This window comes from Sphaeramia orbicularis, chromosome 11 (assembly GCF_902148855.1).
Source record: "Sphaeramia orbicularis chromosome 11, fSphaOr1.1, whole genome shotgun sequence".
Lineage (NCBI taxonomy): Eukaryota > Metazoa > Chordata > Actinopteri > Kurtiformes > Apogonidae > Sphaeramia > Sphaeramia orbicularis.
The window spans coordinates 30200472-30220840 of record NC_043967.1 but is presented as its reverse complement, the minus strand read 5'-3'; the positions used below and the strand labels follow the sequence as shown (position 1 = coordinate 30220840).

General features: G+C 34.8%; 1 protein-coding gene across 2 annotated transcripts in view; it reads right to left on the bottom strand.

The window, feature by feature from the left end:
- khdrbs3 (KH domain containing, RNA binding, signal transduction associated 3) overlaps positions 1-20369 on the bottom strand; it is a 319020-nt gene that overhangs the window by 146508 nt on the left and 152143 nt on the right. For both annotated transcript variants that reach the window (XR_003936645.1, XM_030147660.1), the window contains exon 3: positions 2533-2649. Coding sequence is in view for 1 of the 2 variants with exons in the window: in XM_030147660.1 (XP_030003520.1) it covers positions 2533-2649 (117 nt within the window). In the remaining variant the exon portion in view is untranslated. The remainder of the gene's footprint in view (positions 1-2532; positions 2650-20369) is intronic.

The following is a 20369-nucleotide window of genomic DNA, read 5'->3' as shown; positions in this document are numbered from 1 at the left end:
ATAGCTCCAGTTGTTCAATTTCTGGCTCAGCATTGAAACACTGAAATTCACTATCTTAACACTGTTCAATGATAAGTCAACATTTCGTCAATGTAAGTGTGCATATTTGAAGTATGTAGGATATTTGTCCAGGAGGTTTTGTTTCTGCCTGGATCTGATTCATGGGCCATTTCTCAATCTCAAGGAAGGATCTTTCAAGGATGCATTTACATAAAGCTACATCATCAGATTTCACCAAAGGACTGTTCCAATGTCTAGGATAGTTCTAGGGAGAAATTTAAAGGGTGCATGTGTGGATCCTCTACGTCCTTGGACCCATAATCTGCCTATACTACCTATAATCCTCTACACGAGTCTTTAACAAATGCAGCTAAATAAATACAAAGAAAAACACAAATAAATCCTCAAAGAAGAAGAATAAAGAATAGTTTGCTTCACCAGTGAAAAACGCCTTTCATTATCAGGTGATCTTATTAGAAGAGACAGATTATTTACTTTATATTGAGCAATTCATACACAAACACAGTTCAATGGGCTGATAAATGGATAAAGTGAACATCAAGAGGAAAACAAAATCATAACAAAGAAAGTGATGTACTTATTTTTAAAGGAAAGATACTCCCTGAAGTTACAGTGGGTCACAGTGAAATTCTAATTAATATAGAGTTAAATCATACACACATGAGAGGTGCAATGATTTTTGTTGATTAAAAATATTAACCTTTGGGATAAATTTAGTAGGGCTGGGCAAGTTAACGCGTTATTACTGCGTTAACGCATTAATTAAATAACGCCGACAATTTTTTTTAATCTCACGTTAATGCCGTTTTATTCTAACTCATATTATTCTGCCCCTGCTTGTGTGCGTGTAGCGATTAGCTCAGCAGATAGACAACAGGCTTCCCGAGAAAAGCCGGACGCCGAAAACTTCTCTCCAAATCTTTTACTTGAGACTCACTGTAAAACTGCTACATACATACAAAATATGTCTCAGTTCTGTTCATTGCCTTTGTACATTTACATGGCATAATACATTTAAATGATTGGGAAAAAGATTGCTAGCTCAATGCTAACATCATTGCCTTTGTACATTTACATGGCATAATACATTTAAATGATTGGGAAAAAGATTGCTAGCTCAATGCTAACTTGAATGGGAAAATCCATAGACATGCTAATGATTAGCATTTATAGATTAAGATTTACAACGTCTTTTTATCCAGCAACAAAGGTTCACATCAGAGATATTTTATACTATTCATTCTTACAACAACTGAACATAAAATACCCACAGGGAAACGTTTTTCGGGCCATACAGACAGAATGAAAGAAACGTGTCTGTTAGTTCCTTCTTATGTCCGAACTGACTACGGTAACACCGAAAGGACAAAACATACGTTAGTGCAACTTATTCCGACCACTAGAGGGCCCCCTTTTGCTTGCTTTGAACAACTGAACATCACATATTATTGGGCTTATTAGTATTAGTACTTATTAGTGGGCTTAAGACTCCTGTCAATCACTCACAACTGGAAATAAACTGGTGGGGACATAAACATGGAGAAAAGTAGCGGTCTTTTCCATGGACATTTTCATTTTAAATGTCTTCAGATGGTGGGGTTGAGAAGGACAAAGTTGTTTGGAAGCACTGCAATGTGGAATGATTTTTTTTTATCACCGGAGTACTTCGAGTCTGAAATATCACTTAAAGGCAATACACACTGTTGAAGCTGGCAACCCCCCCCCCAATATAACTATGTGATTAATCGCAGAAATCCACGCAATTAATTGTGATTAAAAATTTTAATCGCTGCCCAGCACTAAAATTTAGATGAAATTTGGTCCATGTTGCAGCACATCACATACAGTATATGCTGTTTGACCTTTATTACTGCACTTTAATGTATTTCTTTAGTTTTCTATTAAATCCTGCTGTCATGTGTGTTACAGATCCATCGATATGAGAGCTTGATATCTTGTTAGACTTCTCCATTCGGGGGTGAATTGATGTTGTCTGGGACTGCAGGATGAAATGTAGTTATTTTTACTAATTCTGGCATATTTACATAGGTGAATTTTTTATACAGCAATGTTCATAAATGTGCATGGTCCCTATGATATAAATAAATAAATAAATAAATACATAAGGAGGGCTACGATGGAAGGATCTTTCAGACTGAAAATGGCCGTGGTCCATGAGCCTCATGTGAAGGTTTTATTTTTTGGTAAATTCTAAGAGGTAGTGCTTAGATGTTTTCAACAACACCCATATCCATGTTTGCTTTTATTTTTAATGTGTAATCATATCAGTTTCTTGGGGATATCGATTGAAAAATGAAGTAATCCTTACAATTTCACAAGGCCCTCTGCACCGGTCACTCATCTGACCATTAAAAACACTTTCAGGTCCAGCTCACATTTAATTCTAACCATTAAATCTAAGTACAGAAGAGGGAGGATGTTTTAATGGTGAAGGAATAAAGGGATGTAGAGGAGCAAGTATAAAAGTGAAAAACCAGACTGAAGTGTTACCTTTTCTTTGTCTCTCATGGATCCTTTTCCGAGAATTGACATCTTTGTGAGAGTGTCCTCCTGTAGTCTCTTTAACGAGTTCCCACGTGGCCCGAGGAGTTTGCCGACAAAGTTAAACTGCAACGGAGAGAGAGAGAAAGAGCATGGATCAATCAGAATCTGTGTGTTTGAGATAAAGAGCAAAGACATGTCTTATGTCAATCACGCGCCGCTCAGCTGGTGCGCTCTCTATTGAACCTAATGAAAACTTATCAGCACTTTTCCCTGTCTGTATGCAGATCGGATCAGTACTGAAGCATTTCTGAGATGTCTTATCCTGCTTTCAGACAGCCTCCTTTTCATATATTATGGCTAGGATAACATAGTGTGTATGAACTGAGCTCCAAACTACAAATGGGGGATAAATGAAAGGGGAAGAAAGCTGATGCGAATAGCCTATTGTTTGACATTTTAACGTTTGCTAGCTTAGCACAGTTAGAAAATAGAAAGAAATGTGTCTTCCTTGCAGCTATAGGTTTTTCTTTTGTGTTTTATACAGTATTAACTCACCATCAACTGATAAACAAGCACAAAACTACAAGATACCATATAAACAACTTTATAATTAATATTCATGCATGTATGTATACTAATTGTATGCTAAGCTAGCTAACATTAGCATCTTTCCTTAGAGCAATGATGTTTTTATTGATTTATTTTATTTATTTTACTGATCAATATTTTTCTTTTATGTTTTATACAGTATTTACTTACCATCACCTGATACAAAAGTACAAAACTAAAAGATAAAATATAAACAACTTTCTAATTAATAGTCATGTGTGTTTGTATGCTAATTGCATGCTAAGCTGCCTAACATTAGCATCTTTCCTTAGAGCAAAAGATATTTTTACTGATTTATTTTATTTATTTTACTAATCAAATATTTTTCTTCTATGTCTTATATGGTATTTACTTACCATCACCTGATACAAAAATACAAAACTAAAAAATAAAATTTAAACAACTTTATAATTAATATTCATGCGTGTTTGTATGCTCACTGCATGCTATGCTAGCTAACATTAGCATCTTTCCATAGAGCAAATTAAGTTTTTACTGATCTATTTTACCGCATTTTCCGGACTATAAGTCACACTTTTTTTTAATAGTTTGGCTGGGGGTGCGACTTATACTCCGGAGTGACTTATATGTGAAATTATTAACACATTATTATATAATTTCACATGTTCATTATTTTTCACGCTGACAACTGCAAGAAGGCGCTCTAGGCTTGTGTACCTGTACCTGCTACTTTTGTACCACTGAAAATTTAAAATTTCAACATTACCGGTAACTTATAAAGATAACTGAGAAGGGCTGAAAAAAATGGCATCAAAAAGAAAATCATATTCTGCAGATCACAAGCTGCAAGTAGTGAAATATGCAGCCGAAAATGGTAATCTAGAAGCAGAAAGAAAGTTTGGAGTGAGCGAGAAACTTGTGATGGACTGGTGAAAAGCGGAGGTTACTCTTACTGCAATGAAGAAAAAAAAAAAAACTAATTGCGGGCTAGAAGCTAGGTGGCCACAGCTAGAGGAACGAGTTCGCACATGAGTGCTTGAACAACGTGCTGCTGGGAGAGGCTTGTCAACAACGTAGTTGCGTCTCCATGCCCAGGTAGTTGCCAAGGAGATGAATATAAATGACTTGGCGGGAGGACCTTCTTGGTGTTACCACTTCATGCAATGCAAACACCTCTCTATCAGAGCAAGGATGCAAAATGCGACTTATAGTCCAGTGCGACTTACATATGTTTTGTTCTTCTTTATTATGCATTTTTTGGCTGGTGCGACTTATACTCCGGAGCGACTTATAGTCCGAAAATATACGGTAGTTATTTTACTAATCAAATAAAGACTATTTTCTGAGTGTCACTGTGAAACACATAATTTAAAGTTTTCTGTCAAATCATGTGATGTCTTACAACTACTTTTATTTATTTATTTGCTTTAACCTCTTCATTCCCACCAGATTGCCCACAGCCATTTTGTACAAAATATGTTAAAATTTATACAATAGAACTTATGTCCATATACGCATGTTATACTTTGTTAGAAAGCTGAGATTCTCTTCTTGTTAAGTTTATTTGACAGTATTCCTTAGCACCAAAACATAATAATTGAAATGATCCTGGATACAAATCAAAGCTAATTGGACTAATGTATGCGATTGAGGTTGTATTTTAGCCACATATTAAAAAACTAGAGGTTATTACCTTTCAAATGAGGTATCATTGATTAATTTTGACCTCTTCAGTTATAAGCTTTAGGACTTGGTCTGATAAATAGGCAAAATGAACACAAATTAGGTGGGAAGGAACAGGTTAAAATATCCCTGATACAGCTGAAGATGCAATGGGAGGGAAAATTAGCAAAGGGTTGATAGATCAACAACAAAAAGGAAAATGTCTTGTGTTTTTTCTCATTTCTATGACGTGTTGGGTTCCTTTTAATGCCAATATTAATTTTCATTTCATTAATTTGTTAAATATTTAGTTGTAGCTCTGAAAATATCTAGAGCAGGGGTGTCAAACTCATTTTAGTTCAGGGCCCACATTAAGGCAAATTTGAACTGAAGTGGGCCGGACCATAAAATAATAGCATAATAGCTTTAAATAATAACAACTCCAAACTTTTCTTTTTGTTTTAGTGCAAAAAACACATTAAATAATGAAAATATTTTTACATTTACAAACTATCTGAACAAAAAAGACGTGAATACCCTGAAAAAACTGAAATTTCTAAAGAAAAATAAGTGCAATTTTCACAATATTCTGCCTCAACTTCTCATTTATACGTGTGTTACAGATCAGATCTACAAAGGAACAAAACATTTAGTAACAGGCAAAATATTGTTAAATTTGCACTTAATTTCCTTTAGAAAATTCAAGTTGTTCATATTTGTTCAGATTATTCACATTTCACCATCAGATAGTTTGTAAATGTAAACATTTTCTTAGTTTAATATTATTTATTGTACTACAGCAAATAAAAAAAATTGAAGTTGTCATTATTTATAGGTATAATATATTATTTTTTCACATTAAACAAAAAGAATATTTGGAGTCATTATTTTTACATTATTATGCCATTATTTTACTTGCAAATTCATCCCACGGGCCAGACTGGAACAACAACAAAAGGAAAATGTCTTGTAGGAAAATGACTTGTGTTTTTTTTCTCATTTCTACAACGTGTTGGGTTCCTTTTAATGCCAATATTAATTTTCATTTCATTAATTTGTTAAATATTTAGTTGCAGCTCTGAAAATATCTAGAGGATGCGTACTGTTTGAGGGTGTGTCAAGTTTTTTTATGGTGCCAGCAGTTTTCCTCTTTGGCTGCGAACAGAAACAGCTACTGACAGGGTAGGGAATTTGAGAGCCAGAACACAGAAAAACACCAAAAACTCTTGAAAGTACTTAATGCTGGTGCTGGAGCGAAAAATTACTGAAAAGAAACAAATGGATTCAACTCGGAGGAGTGTATTAACATGTCCTCTCTCCCTTGGAGTTTGGCAGCTTGACAATAAAAATAAGACATCAAATGACTTAATCAAACCAAAAGTGTAAAAGTAACAATCTCATTCTGTAACAAGCTTAATTTACTCCTGTTACATGTTTTAGTAAATTGTCGGAATCCCATTGAGACACACATAAAGGATGTCCACAGCAAAAGCGGGGGTGTCCTCAATTCTAATATCCCAAGGCCAAACTCTCTGTGTATCCCACAATGCTACTGCTAGGGTTCCTTAAATAACTTAAGTGATGTAACATGTTTTAAGGCTTGTTCAGAGCTGCTCCTTTGCTTTTGACTGGCGTTTATTCTTGAAAGCTGAAGCTGACGTATAAATAAATATAGTGAAACGTCCCTTTAAATAACCAATGACAGTTAACTAATAGAAACGTATTGGTCAGCGGTTTAATGACTGGACTTCAGGATGAAATATGTGATACTTGTAGAGGTGTCTGAGGAAAACATTTCCATCCTTTAGCTTTAATGTAGTTTCTAATGTGGTTTCTGTTTGTTTCAAAAGAGTTAATGCACTTAAAAGAAGAGGAAAACACTTTTACTAAATGCATTCTGACATAGGGAACGTTGAACTCATATGACCCGGCGTCAGCTGTTTCTGTTTCTGGGACAGAACTTCAGTTACAACCATTTTAAATGGAAAACAACAGTTCTACTCTGTTTACTACAACCATGATGAGTGCAGCTTACATCACCTCCTTGTCTCAACACTTCAGAACCTACTTTATTATTCATGTCAACTTTCCTTGACAAGTAAACAAGTCTAGTGATATGTTAAAACCATTCTTTAAATCATCATTTTGTGAACTGTTTCATATCAAAATGTATGCATATAGATAGATAGATAGATAGATAGATAGATAGATAGATAGATAGATAGATAGATAGATAGATAGATAGATAGATAGATAGATAGATAGATAGATAGATAGATAGATAGATAGATAGATAGATTTTATTTATCCCAAACTGGGAAATTACAGTTGGTTTTTCTGTTTGTTTTTTAGGTAGAATCGAACAGGTCGCTGGTGAAACAGTTGTGTTTTAGCCAAATTAAACACAGAAAATAGATCGATCTCCTTTTCAAATTGGATCTAATACATGGATTTTCACTGGCTTTCACCGTAAAAATTATTATTATTATTTTTTGGTCTGGAAAGGTTTTTATGAAGCGACAGATGTTAACAAGTAGTGCCAGGCATAACAAACCCCGCCCCTCACACATATTATATCTTATTTTGGCTTCAATCCAGCTGATGTCATCACGTCTATGTGTGTGCTGATGTCAGCATGTCAGTTACCTCTATATATGCACCAAGTTTGAAGTAAATTGAAACAAAATTGATGTTTTTACAGACATGTGAAATTTTGCCCATTGTAAATAGATGGGGAAAAAAAAAGATTTTAAAAATTCATTAAAAAATTTGAACTTTGACCTACTGTTCCCAAAATGTATTCAGATAGATTCTGGGTCACTGGCAGTCTATAAACCCAATTTGGTATGAATTCAACCAATAGTTTTACTGCTAGAGTGTTAACAAACAAATCAAGAAACAAGTGGTGCCAGGCACAACAAACCCCACCCCTCGCAATTGATAGATTGACCGACCGACCGACCGACAGACAGACAGACAGATAGATAGATCGATAGATGTTGCAAGTAAACGTTAATTTTAGACAACATTTAGTCTATGTAATGTATATTATTATGGACACAGGTAGAAAAGCCAGGTGTAGATTACTGCACAAAGTGAGAATTTTATTTTCCTTGCTCAGGATATGTACAGTCAGTCCAGCTTGGATTTCCAAGGCTGACAATTAATACTGACCAAACAAGAACTCAAACTATGAATTATGAAAGAGCTGCAGCATCTGAAACTGACCACAATGAACATTTGAAAGATAAACAGTACCACAGTGCTTCAGTTTCAGCTTCACAGTTTGTCATGTCTTTAATGGATTGGGATTGTCTCTCTCAACTCACCGTATTTTTTTTATTATTAAGTTTATTTTTATTTTTATCAATTAATAGAAATTTCAGGTGACCCCACATGGGGTCCTGACCCAAAGGTTGAAAAACACTGTATTATGTCTGTGCGGACTCAATAATTATGCCGTTTTAGCTTCGTGTGCTATCTTTACTCGTGTATCCGGCTACGTCTCTTAAAGGCACAGGAACATTACTCAATGCAACTTAACTTCATGAATCAGAGTATAAACTATAACTCTGTATGTATATAACTATACCTCAAACATCACACACTGCTCTAAGCATCTATGGACATCTATAAAATTATGAATTAAATATAGGAAAACACCTGAAAAATGGAAAATACAGACAGTAATATTATAATAAATGGTGATAAATCACTTAAGAAAGGTTAAATGGAGAGAAAAAATATTAATTTGGGAGTTGCCACAAAACTTGTAATGGGTCTTTATGGGTTAAAACACTGATTGCTGTTTTAAAAGGATCTACATGGATGAAAATAGCGTCCAATATTTCAGGTCGTGTCCTACAGCCTATATCATGACTGTCCACTGTTCTTTAGTAAAATCCACTTCACTTTCTAACCTGAGTTCAAAGCCTAATCTGAATGTTTGCATATGAATGACCATGATGGGCTTGTTTGAGTCTCTACTGAACTACCTTTGGCGTATAACCCTCCATCAAAGGCTCAGATGACTCCACAAGGTCACCACATTCTTTTTTTTTTTTTTTTTGCTATAAAAAACGAAATGTCATGCATTACAGTATGGAAGGATGTTATGTGCAGACACCCATCAAAGTCATAGCACCTTAACAGAGGCTGATCACACCTCCACCAGCAGCTGGAGATGGTCAGGGAGACAAAAGGAGAGTGCTGCTTTGCTCCCCCTCTCCATGTTTTCCTTTAACGGTGAGTTATACAGCTGTCTCCCTCAACTATCTAGGTCATCAATTAGCTAGCAGGAGGTAAAAAAAATCAGCCAGTTTTGTTCTACACCTCACCTATATCTCTCCTGCCTTTTGTTCTGAAACCGAGTGCTTATTAGGAGGCGCCTGCCAATTCTGGGGTGAGGGATTTGAGAGGCGAGCTTTAGTGATTCGCTCTAATGCAGTAACTGACTGTTGGGTTTTTATCCTGGCCAAGCAAACTCTCCTGTACGGTATGGTCCTTCAACCTTTATAATCATACCACACTGTAACTGTGAGTGCTTTGACTGGCTCACACAGGGGTCTATTCAGCCCTCACCTCCAAGTAAATACCATGTCCCACTGTGCTCATTCTAACCATGCTCTGCAAATGGGAATAAGTGGCCTCCTGCAAAGTAACAGCCTTGTATTGATTAGTATGAAAGACATGTCTACCTTTGAGTAAAGAAATTTTTTTTTTTTGGGGGGGGGGTAGTAGGTATGTTGATACGCTTTCATTAGTGTTGGAAATCCGTGGTATTTTGGCTCAGATATTACAAATTAAATACTAAATACTAATACAGAACCCCTGATTCCAGGTGTGTGTATATCGGCTAAAATTTCCTTAGGGGGTCAAATGAGTGGCCATTTTTGTCAAAAAAAAAAAAAAAGTTGTAAGAAATGCATAGAACTGTGTTGAAATATTGCTAATACATTTGTGCACAGATATTGATATTATTTGACAGTGGAAGCTATATTTTCAGAAATATTAGATTTTGAATAGCACGTGTATGTGAAAACTTTTGCTGGTGGACGGACGTGACATTACCCATGATGATCTGGTCAGTACCAGTACTTTATTAGTAATAAACTTATATACTTACTATTGCTAATTCTCCTCTTATTCATAAATGTTAGTATTGTGGATCTAAAACAATAACAGCTGACACAAAAACACAAAATGTGGCAGTGGACGGATGTGACATGGTTGTTACGGATCCCATCATACTGATGCTTGGCAGCCATGTCACCGTTTACACTAATGATCCCTGTGCAAAAACTAGGATCAGAATTATTTATTGTATAGTTTATCATCATACTAAAGAGTAAATAACAATATAGAATTGTTATTTCTTTCTAAAAATGCTTATTATTAGAAAACTGTTGATTTAAAAAGTGACGTGTGACATTCTTAATGTATGTATTGGTGTAACATAAGCAGGATGGATCAGCACCATACTCCATATTGCAACCTGTAAAAAGAAAACATGTGGTATGTAGTATATAATCTTGTAAGAAAAAATGTGGAATCTAAAAGAATAGAACATTTGTTTTTCAGGTAAATTCAGTTCAAATATAACTTGGTCATTTGTGACATGAAAATATAGCATTAATTGTGTTGAAATTGGACATTTTTGAGCTGAAAACATAGTTCATATGACCATCAACATGTTGCAACAGAACTGAAATCCTGTCAATTTGCAGAACTTGCATTTACCAACACAAAGTTCCTTTGGGGATTCACTTATATTGATTTCTATGCACAAAGACATAAATAAGACCTCTAAGCAAATTTTAGCTGATAAATATATATATATATATATATATAACCCTAACCCTATATTTGTATAATGTATGATAATATAGTGTATACAATGTATATTATATTCTTATAAATATTGTATTATTGTTATCAGAACTATTCTACAATGTTCCTATATCAGCGTATAGTGCAGTGGTTACCAATCTTTTTTTGGCTCTTGACCCTATTTTAACATCACAAATTTCTGGTGACCCCAGACATTCAAAACAGAGACAGTTTTCTCTTGGAGATGTCTCTCCATTCTCTGTTTGGTCCAGTTTTCTGACTACAACTGTGTCCAGGCAGGTTGAAGCGTAGTAACGCACGCGGTTACATGATCGGGTCAATCAAGATATGCCCTCTCAGATATTATATCCTGCATTTTATTTGAACTTGATTTTTATTGAGAAAAGTGTGTGGTGTTTTAATTATAATGAAATCAATATTGAATCATTCAAAAAATATTTTTCGTTAGTAATTTGTGATATTATTTTTTTTTATCAATTACTAGAAATTTTAGGCGACCCCATTTGAAATCCAGGTGACCCCACATGGAGTCACGACCCCAAGGTTGAAAAACACTGGTATAGTGTATTAATATATAGTGTGCTATTGCAGGATGTATATAATGTATGGTAAATATGATTTATATTTATATTTATTTGTATAGTAAATATGATTTAAGAGTGCTGCTATGAATTAGAGAGAGTTTATTTTGATGTGTACAACATTTTTGTGTTTTGTGTAGGCTTGGTCAGAATATATTTTGATATGTGTAAGATTTTTAAAATTACTTAGGGGAGCTGACATGGGACTTTATGGTGAGTAGAAAGAGATGGGGTAAGATGGGGATGAACTGAAAAGACAAGCAGCTATTTAAGTCCGCATTCAGGTTGTGCCGCTATGTTAGAGTCCTGTGGTTTTGATGCAGGACAGGGGTGTCAAACTCATTTTGGTTCAGGGGCCATATTAAGCCCAATTTGATCTCAAGTGGGCCAGACCAGTGAAATAATGACTTAATAACCTATAAATAATGACAAATCCAAGTTTTTCTTTTTGTTTTAGTATAAAAAAAACAACTGAATTATGAAAATATTTACATTTTACAAAAAAATGCGAATAACCTGAAAAAACAGAAATTTCATTTGAAAAATTAGTGCAATTTTAACAATATTATGCTTCAATTTATTATTTAATCATGTGCATTACACACAATGTTACATAAACATTTGGTAACAGGCAGAATATTGTTAAAATTTTGGAGTTTGGAACTAAAATGTGAACACTTTCTATAGTATTACGTCTCTTATCATTAACACAACTACAGATCACAGTGGATCTATAAATGCACAAAACATTTAGTAACAGGCAGAATGTTGCTCAAATTGCACATTTCAGGTTGTTCATCTTTGTTTTTATTTATGTATTTATTTGCATTTTATTGTGAAAGAATAGTTTTGTAAATGTAAATATTTTCACAGTGTAATGTTATTTTTTTCACTTAATTTTTTTCCACATAATTTTTCACAAAGAAAATTTGTAGTTGTCATTATTTATGGGTTATTGTGTTGTTATTTTTACTTGAAATCACATTGGTCTGTATGTGGAACCTGAACCAAAATGATATGGACAACCTGGACTGTTCAGGTTCATTTTTGCACTTTCATCCTGCGGGCCGGAATGGAACCTTTGGCGGACCAGATTTAAACCCCGGGCCGCATGTTTGACACCTGTGATGTAGGAGATCAATCTCCCAATAGAAGTGGGTGGTACTTTCACTGGAAGAGAACTAAACTAATTAAATTAAAGTTCATATATGACCTCCTATCAGTGCTCAATAGTAACTTTATTGATATCTCTTACCATTTCCATATTATAAGCCATCAAAACATGAACGATTATTAAGTAAAGGCAAAGTTTTTAATACAAAAAATTAGCACAAAAAACCCCCAAAAAATGCAAAAATCAAATAACAACTTTGTCAACATTGTCCCAAGGAAGCTACATGCAAAAACTGAAATGAATCTGACTAGTAATTTCATCAGAAAAGATGATGAAGACAGCAAAGACAATGACAGACACAGTGCCTTCACAATAACTCACGGTCTATTGGCTGCTGAGCTAAAAATAACAATAAAAATTAAAATACATAAGACTGTAATATCTGACCCATGTATAAACACTATCATGTAGATCAGGGGCACCCAATCCTGGTCCTCAAGATCTACTATCCTGGATGTTTTAGATGTATCCCTCTTCCAACACACCTGATTCAAATGATAAGCCTATCATCAAGCTCTGCAGAAGCCTGAAAATGACTATCAGGTGTGTTGGAAGAGGGAAACATCTAAAACATGCAGGGTAGTAGCTCTCGAGGACCAGGGTTGGGCGCTCCTGATGTAGATCATTTAAATATTGATAATTATGCTATTGTTTCTGGTGATGCTTTTCATGTCCATCTATGACACAGATTGTTGGACAAACTTGCTTTAAAGTTCTCTTATTGAAAAAGATGCATCCTGTTGCTAGTGTGTGTTTTATAAAAGGCTCATCGAAGGGGACAGCAGTACCATGACGAACAGAGGGTGCTGGGAAATGTTGTAAATGTGCTGAGTTTAACCGATGTCCTGCACATCCATCATTTCCACCTGGATAGAGCCTTGATCACTGAGCTGTACCGTCTCTTGAACAATGATTTGCGACGCCAGATCACACATCCGACATCTCTCCATGTTACGGTGGTTAGCGTGCGCAGGTTCCGTCTGACGGGCTGCGTGCGCTGGTGTTGTTTTTTATGGAAATCTCAACAGTCCTGAGCATACAAACTGTGTTCTGCCTGCCCATAGATGAAAACATTTGAACAGGAAGAGGAGCTGTTTTTACTGATCAAAACACACACAGCCACTTGGTTGCTTACAAAACGGCAGTGTTTGTACCATATCAACTGTGTTTACATGGGCATTAGGCGGCGAGCACAAAGGGCCAAATTAGCAGCAACAGAAACATCACAAACGCTGTGAACAGGAAATTGTTGCAGACGTTAATGCATTCTTGTTTGCAGCTTTTTTGGTTTCTGTGAACAAAGGGACATAATTAGACCTTGTGATTTTCTTAGAAGACAGATATCCGTTCTGTGCCGTTTTTGAGAACACACTTTTAATTAAAGACAATGTTGTTAAATGTCTATCTATCTATCTATCTATCTATCTATCTATCTATCTATCTATCTATCTATCTATCTATCTATCTATCTATCTATCTATCTATCTATCTATCTATCTATCTATCTATCTATCTATCTATCTATCTATCTATCTATCTATCTATCTATCTATCTATCTATCTATGGATGTTAAAAGTTCATAGCAGTAGAAAAGTGTTAAACAGCAGTTCTTAAAGTGACACCCACCATGGGACAGACCTTGTTTAATTCAGATCAACTACATCCACATGCCTAAAATATTCCACTTGTTTGCAAATATTCCAAAAAAGACACCTACTGAGCTATGCATGATGACATCAGCTGAATCGATGCTAAAATAAGCTACAACATGTGTGAGGGGTGGGGTCTGTTGTGCCTGGCACCGCTTGTTAATATCTGTCACTTCATGAAAACCTTATTCAGACCAAAAAAAAATGTAATTTTTACTGTGAAAGCCAGTGAAAATCCATGTATTAGACCTAATTTGAAAAGGAGAATGATCTATTTTTCTATATTTAATGTGGCAATGAAAAAAACTGTTCCACTCAGTCCCACTGAAGTGCATGGACGCTGAGCGTCTACGGACAAATGCACTGAGCAGAGATCGAATGAGAAAACAGCGCAACGGGGATGTATGAGAAGTGAACAACATTGAGTCTGTTGACTTGTGATAAAGCTGATTCTGAACAAACTCGTCTGTGAGATGAATGTGTTCTAACACATTTGTAGTCAATGAAATGTCAACACAACCGTACATATTTAACCATTTAATTTTCGTAATTTCAGGGGAAGCTGAGCTTCACTTGCAGTCTATGAGAAATCACCTCTGGTATGTATGTATGTATATATGTATGTATATGTCTGATGAAATTATGTTTATTTGGTATTATATTATATTATATTTGATCTCTGTAAGCATTAGCCTCCTCACTACTGTGCAGCAAAGCATTCTATAATTATTCAGATAACATACAACATGTTAAAGCAATGTTGAATTTTTTAGAGCTATTCACACAGGACTAGTATGACCTGTGGATTTTCAGTTGTTCACCGTTGTCCATACAGGGTAAACATATTCAGTTTTTTACTGGGATTTTGACCCTTTAACCCCTGACATGTCTGTAGTGAGTGTTCTGAATGCATGATTTATTTTAAATATTAATACAAATTCAACTGTTTGCTCAGAAATTTCAAATTGTGCTGGGAGAATAGACCTTGATCTTTCCATGGACATCTGAGCATGCTCAGTTCACCCTCTGCCACCTGTGGAATGGGGGCAAAACACAGAGCAGTGAGTGAGACTGACTCGCTATAAAAATAGCTGATTAAGGTTTTTGTTTTTTGTTTTTTTTTTTACATCGTTTTGCTTGTCATTCTTTGTTTTTACTGTTGTTTGCAGTGTTGTTGTGATTGTCCCTTTTTTTTTTTTTTTAAATACTGTGTTTTTACAGTTTTGATCATGTAATTGCTTTTTGGAGTTCAACCAGCTGCTAAAAAGCAGCTAGACTGATTTAGAATAAAAGAGCCCCAAAACAAAAACTACTGGGCCAAAATTCAAATACTGGCTGTGGTTCAGTGTGTTCATCCTAATTCTCTTATTGATGTACATTCTCAGCGCCTTATTTAGTAAAAACCTGTCAAATTTCAATCCTCTCCTTGTCTTTTTCTGTTATTCCACCCTGTTTTGACCCTAAAACACACAGTAAAGCAAAACCAGTGAAGAAAAGGAACACAAACACCTACTCACAACAGCTTTTAGGACACTGAAACAGACGCAAATTCACAGCAGCACGTTTACCTGAAAGAATGTGTAAGGCAGGGGTCTCAAACATGCGGCCTGCCAAAGGTTCCAATCCAGCCCGTGGGACAGTCAAGGCTGTAGAACTCATTTTAGTTCAGGTTCAATATAATCTCAAGTAAAATAATAACCTGCAAGAAATAATGACTCCATATTTTCTTCTTGGTTTGATGTGAAAAAAAAAATTACATTATGCCTATAAATAATGAGAACTTCAAATTTTGTCTTTGTTTTAGTGCAAAAACTAAATTGAATTATGAAAATATTTAAATTTACAAACTATCCTGTAACAACAAAATATGAATAACTTGAACAAATATGAATAACCTGAAATGTCTAGAGAAAATTAAGCACAAGTTTAACAATTTTCTGCCTGTTACTAAGTGTTTAGTGTCTTTGTAGATCCAACCCATAATGATAAGCTGATGCATAATATTGTTAAAATTGCACTTATTTTTCTAAGAAATTTCAGTTTTTTCAGGTTATTCACATCTTTTTTGTTTGGATAGTTTATAAAAGGAAGTATTTTCATAATTTAACAGAGTTTTTGTGCACTAAAAAAACAGACAAAAAATCTGGAGTTGTCATTATTTATAGGTTATTATGCTATTATTTTACTGGTCTGGTCCACTGGAGATCAAATCGGGCTGAATGTGGCCCCTGAAAGAAATGAGTTTGAGACCCCTGGTCTAAGGGGTTAAAGCAGTACTTCCCAATGGTTTTTGGCTCATGACCCCATTTTAACATCAGAAATTTCTGGTGACCCCAGACATTCAAAACAGAGACTTTTTTTTTGCTAAAATTAATTTGTTTTTGGTCATGTAATAGTCTACTATAATATGTTGCAAATAAATGTTAATTTTATTCAATATTTAGGTTATATAATGTAAATTTTTATTAGTAACTTTTAATTTAATTTTTTTTTTTTTTTTATCAATTACTAGAAATTTCAGGCAATCCCATTTGAATTCTAGGCGACCCCACATGGGGTCCTGACCCCAAGGTTGAAAAACACTGGGTTAAAGGGTTAACTGATATTATCATCCAGTTCTGATGTCATGTGCAGACTCACAACTCGCTGATAACTGTTTATTTTGATTTATTAGTTTAGTTTGTAGGGAAATTGTAGGCACATTAATAAATATCTTATTTTAACTTGTTTTATTTATTTGATTTTAATGTTTTTTAATGCTTATATTCATTTTTAATCTTCTGCACAGCACTGGTCCACTGTGGTTGTTTTAAAGTGCTTTATAAATAAAGCTGGATTGGAATATCTGTATTGAAACAGCAGGTGTAAATATGGTGGATTACACCTAAAAAGCTCTTTTGCATATGAAACGTTAATTACTGTACACTGTCATGCATCTAATCCTTCTGATCATCTTTTACGACTTTACTCCTCTTCAGAGATTTTCTTGATTTTCCACCCGAAAACCTCAACACTTTTATTCTTCATCACCAGCGCAGCTTCTGTAGTCCTCAACCAGGAAAGGAAAAGGAAAAGACTTTCAAATCCACCCAAATTAGATCTAAGAACCCCAGTGATATTGGCTCACATGGGAATCATATTATCACAGGATGTGTTTGCTGAAATCAGGTAATTTGAGGTGGATTTTTTACTTTACAAATTACAGACATGGCAGACTTGCATAGGCTTAAGATCACAGATGACCTCCACGATTTTTACAAATCACCACAGGTCCACAGGTAATAGTAGTCCTGTGCGAAAGGGGCTTTAAGTCCTTTTCACACGGGGCTATTATAACCTGTGGACCTCCAGTGATTTGGAAATTAACCCCCCATGTCTGTGTTTCGCACAGGATAAGCAAAGTCTGTTTTCCACTTGAATTTACAGACGTTATTCCTGGGTTCTGATGTCAAGGGCAGGTCCACCGCTAACAGATGCTGAAAAAAATAAAAAAAAATATTCATACTGTAGCTGTCATGCTGGTCATCCATCCATCTTTTCAGCTGTCACTCCTCTGAAAGGTTTGCTCTTTCAGTGAACATCCTCGCTATATTGTGACATGAGCCTCCTTGACTTCCATCTGAAACACTTTTAAAACTATAATTTGTCATCACCAGTGGAGGCTCCATCATCTCTGAACAGGAAATGAATGCACTGTGGAGAGAAAATTATACCAAAGGATATGTTTGCTGTGATAGGGTAGGTAATTTGGAGTGAAATATTTACAGAAATGTAAAAATTACAGACATGTGAGATGGGCGTGAGATTAAGATCATAAATTACAAAACGATCACAGGTCCACAGGTTACATTAGTCCAGTGTAAAATGGGCTTTGGAAGGAGAAAAACTCTGAACTAAAAATAAAGCATTTTACTGAGTGGCGATAGAAAGTGAAAAACCTGTGATCTGTGACAGTATTTTGGCTGAGTTGGACTTAACAGCAGTTTAGTTTAGTTTAGTTTAGTTTAGTTTAGTTTAGTTTAGTTTCATTTCGTTTAGTTTCCAGGACCATGCACAAAATACACAATATATATATAGTTTAGTTTACTTTAGTTTAAGATCTGAAAGATATATTGTTACTGTATCTATATCTAGATACATATATAGAAGAGTAATGTAAAAGGAAGAGGGACATATATTATTAATAATATTGTAGGGAGAGGGGGTGGGATTAAATAAATTATACTTCTTCCCACCCCTTTTCGGGCATGTAAATTGAATTATTGTGCTTTTCTTCTGACTAAGATTGCTATGATTCTTGATATTTGTATTATTATGTATGTTTTGCAAGTGCATATATGTTAAATTTCATTGCATGTTCGGAATAAATCACTAAATCACATAAATCACAGATATGAACATTCAAGATATTAATATTGAAAAAGCAACGATATAAACGATATAGATTTCCCCCGCGCTCGTCCTGCATGTACAGCTCTGGAAGTTTCAACAAATTTCATTTTTACGATTGCCCTTGAATGCACCGCTAAGGCCAGCCAACCACAAATCTTATTTCATGCTTGCTGTGGATCAGCAGCTGATAAAAACTGCACTTTCCACATTCTTTTGTATTATGATGTTTGTATTTTTCTGAAAAATGCTTGATTTTCACTGAACCTGTAGTCATATCGTATCATATCGATATCGAGATATCTGGCATGAATATCGAGATATGAAATTTTGTCCATATCGTTCAGCCCTAGTTTCGTTTTGTTTTGTTTCCTTTCGTTTCATTTAGCTTAGTTTCGTTTCGTTTCAAGGACCATGCACAATATACACTAAATAGAAAAAAAGTATGTGGACATGTTGAATTCAGGTGTTTCTTTTCTAACAGGGGTCTGAGCTTCAAAACAATAAGGACACAATATTATAACATAGTTTTATATCATGATAAATATAATTGCCATGCATCGGTTAGTTTTGTTGAAATTTTTATCTTTGCTTCCAAAATGCCAAAATTTGTAAATAAAATTATATAAAAATGACATGGCAGACATGGCAGATGGGCATGAGATTAAGATCGCAAATTACAAAACGATCAGAGGTCCACAGGTTACATTAGTCCAGTGTAAAATGGGTCATAGAAGGAGAAAAACTGAACTAAAAATAAAGCATTTTACTGACTGGCCATAGAAAGTGAAAAACCTGTAATCTGTGTCAGTATTTTGGCTGATTTGGACTTGACAGCAGTTTAGTTTAGTTTAGTTTAGTTTAGTTTAGTTTAGTTTAGTTTAGTTTAGTTTAGTTTGGTTTAGTGGACCATGCGCAATATTCTCTATATCAGGGGTGTCAAACTCATTTTAGTTCACGGGCCAGATTCAGCCAAATTTGATCTGACGTGGGCTGAACCAGTAAAATAATAACACAATAATATATAAATAATGTCAACTCCAAAATTTTCTCTGTTTTTGAGTGAAAAAGGTTAATTTACACTATGAAAAGGTTTACATCTACAAACTATCCTTTCAAAAGATGTGAATAACATGAACAAACTGAAAAATTAAGTGTAATTTAACAATATTCTGCTTCAGTTTATCATTTACACATGTATATTATAACTTACAGATCACAGCGGATCTACAAACACACAAAACATTGAGTAACAGGCAGAATTTTGCTAAAATTGTACTTACTTTTCTTACGACATTACAGGTTATTCACATTTTTTGCAAAATTATGCTTTGTTTTAGTGTAAATACATGAAAATATTTACATTTACAAAGAGAAAAATTTGGACTTGTCATTATTTATGTTATCATGATAGTATTTTACTGAATCCTGCCCACTTGAGATCGAATTGTTCTGATATGGAAAATGAACTAAAAGGATTGTTAATATCTTAGTGTAATTTTTGCATTTCACAAATTCATCCCAAGGGCCAGACTGGACCCTTTGGCGGGCTGGATTTGGCCCCCGGGCCGCATGTTTGACACCTGTGCTCTATATGGAAAAAAGTATGTGGACATGTTGAATTCAGGTGTTTCTTTTCTAACAGGGGTCTGAGCTTCAAAACAATAAAGACACAATATTATAATATAGTTTTATATCATGATAAATATAATTGCACCGTATTTATAAACTATATAGACAAAAATATTAGGACACATCACGGCTACAGCTGTAAGATATCCTGTTCATGCTAATTTAAGATATAAACTCAAATCAATATTTCCTTAAAGTTTAATGGGAGATTTTTCTTCCAGAGGGAGATGTGAAGAAAGTAAATGGTTAGTTGTGGTAGAAACTTATTATTTACGGTCAGAGCATGAAAGATATATTTTAGAAATTTAGAGGTAGAACATTTATAATCATAGTCA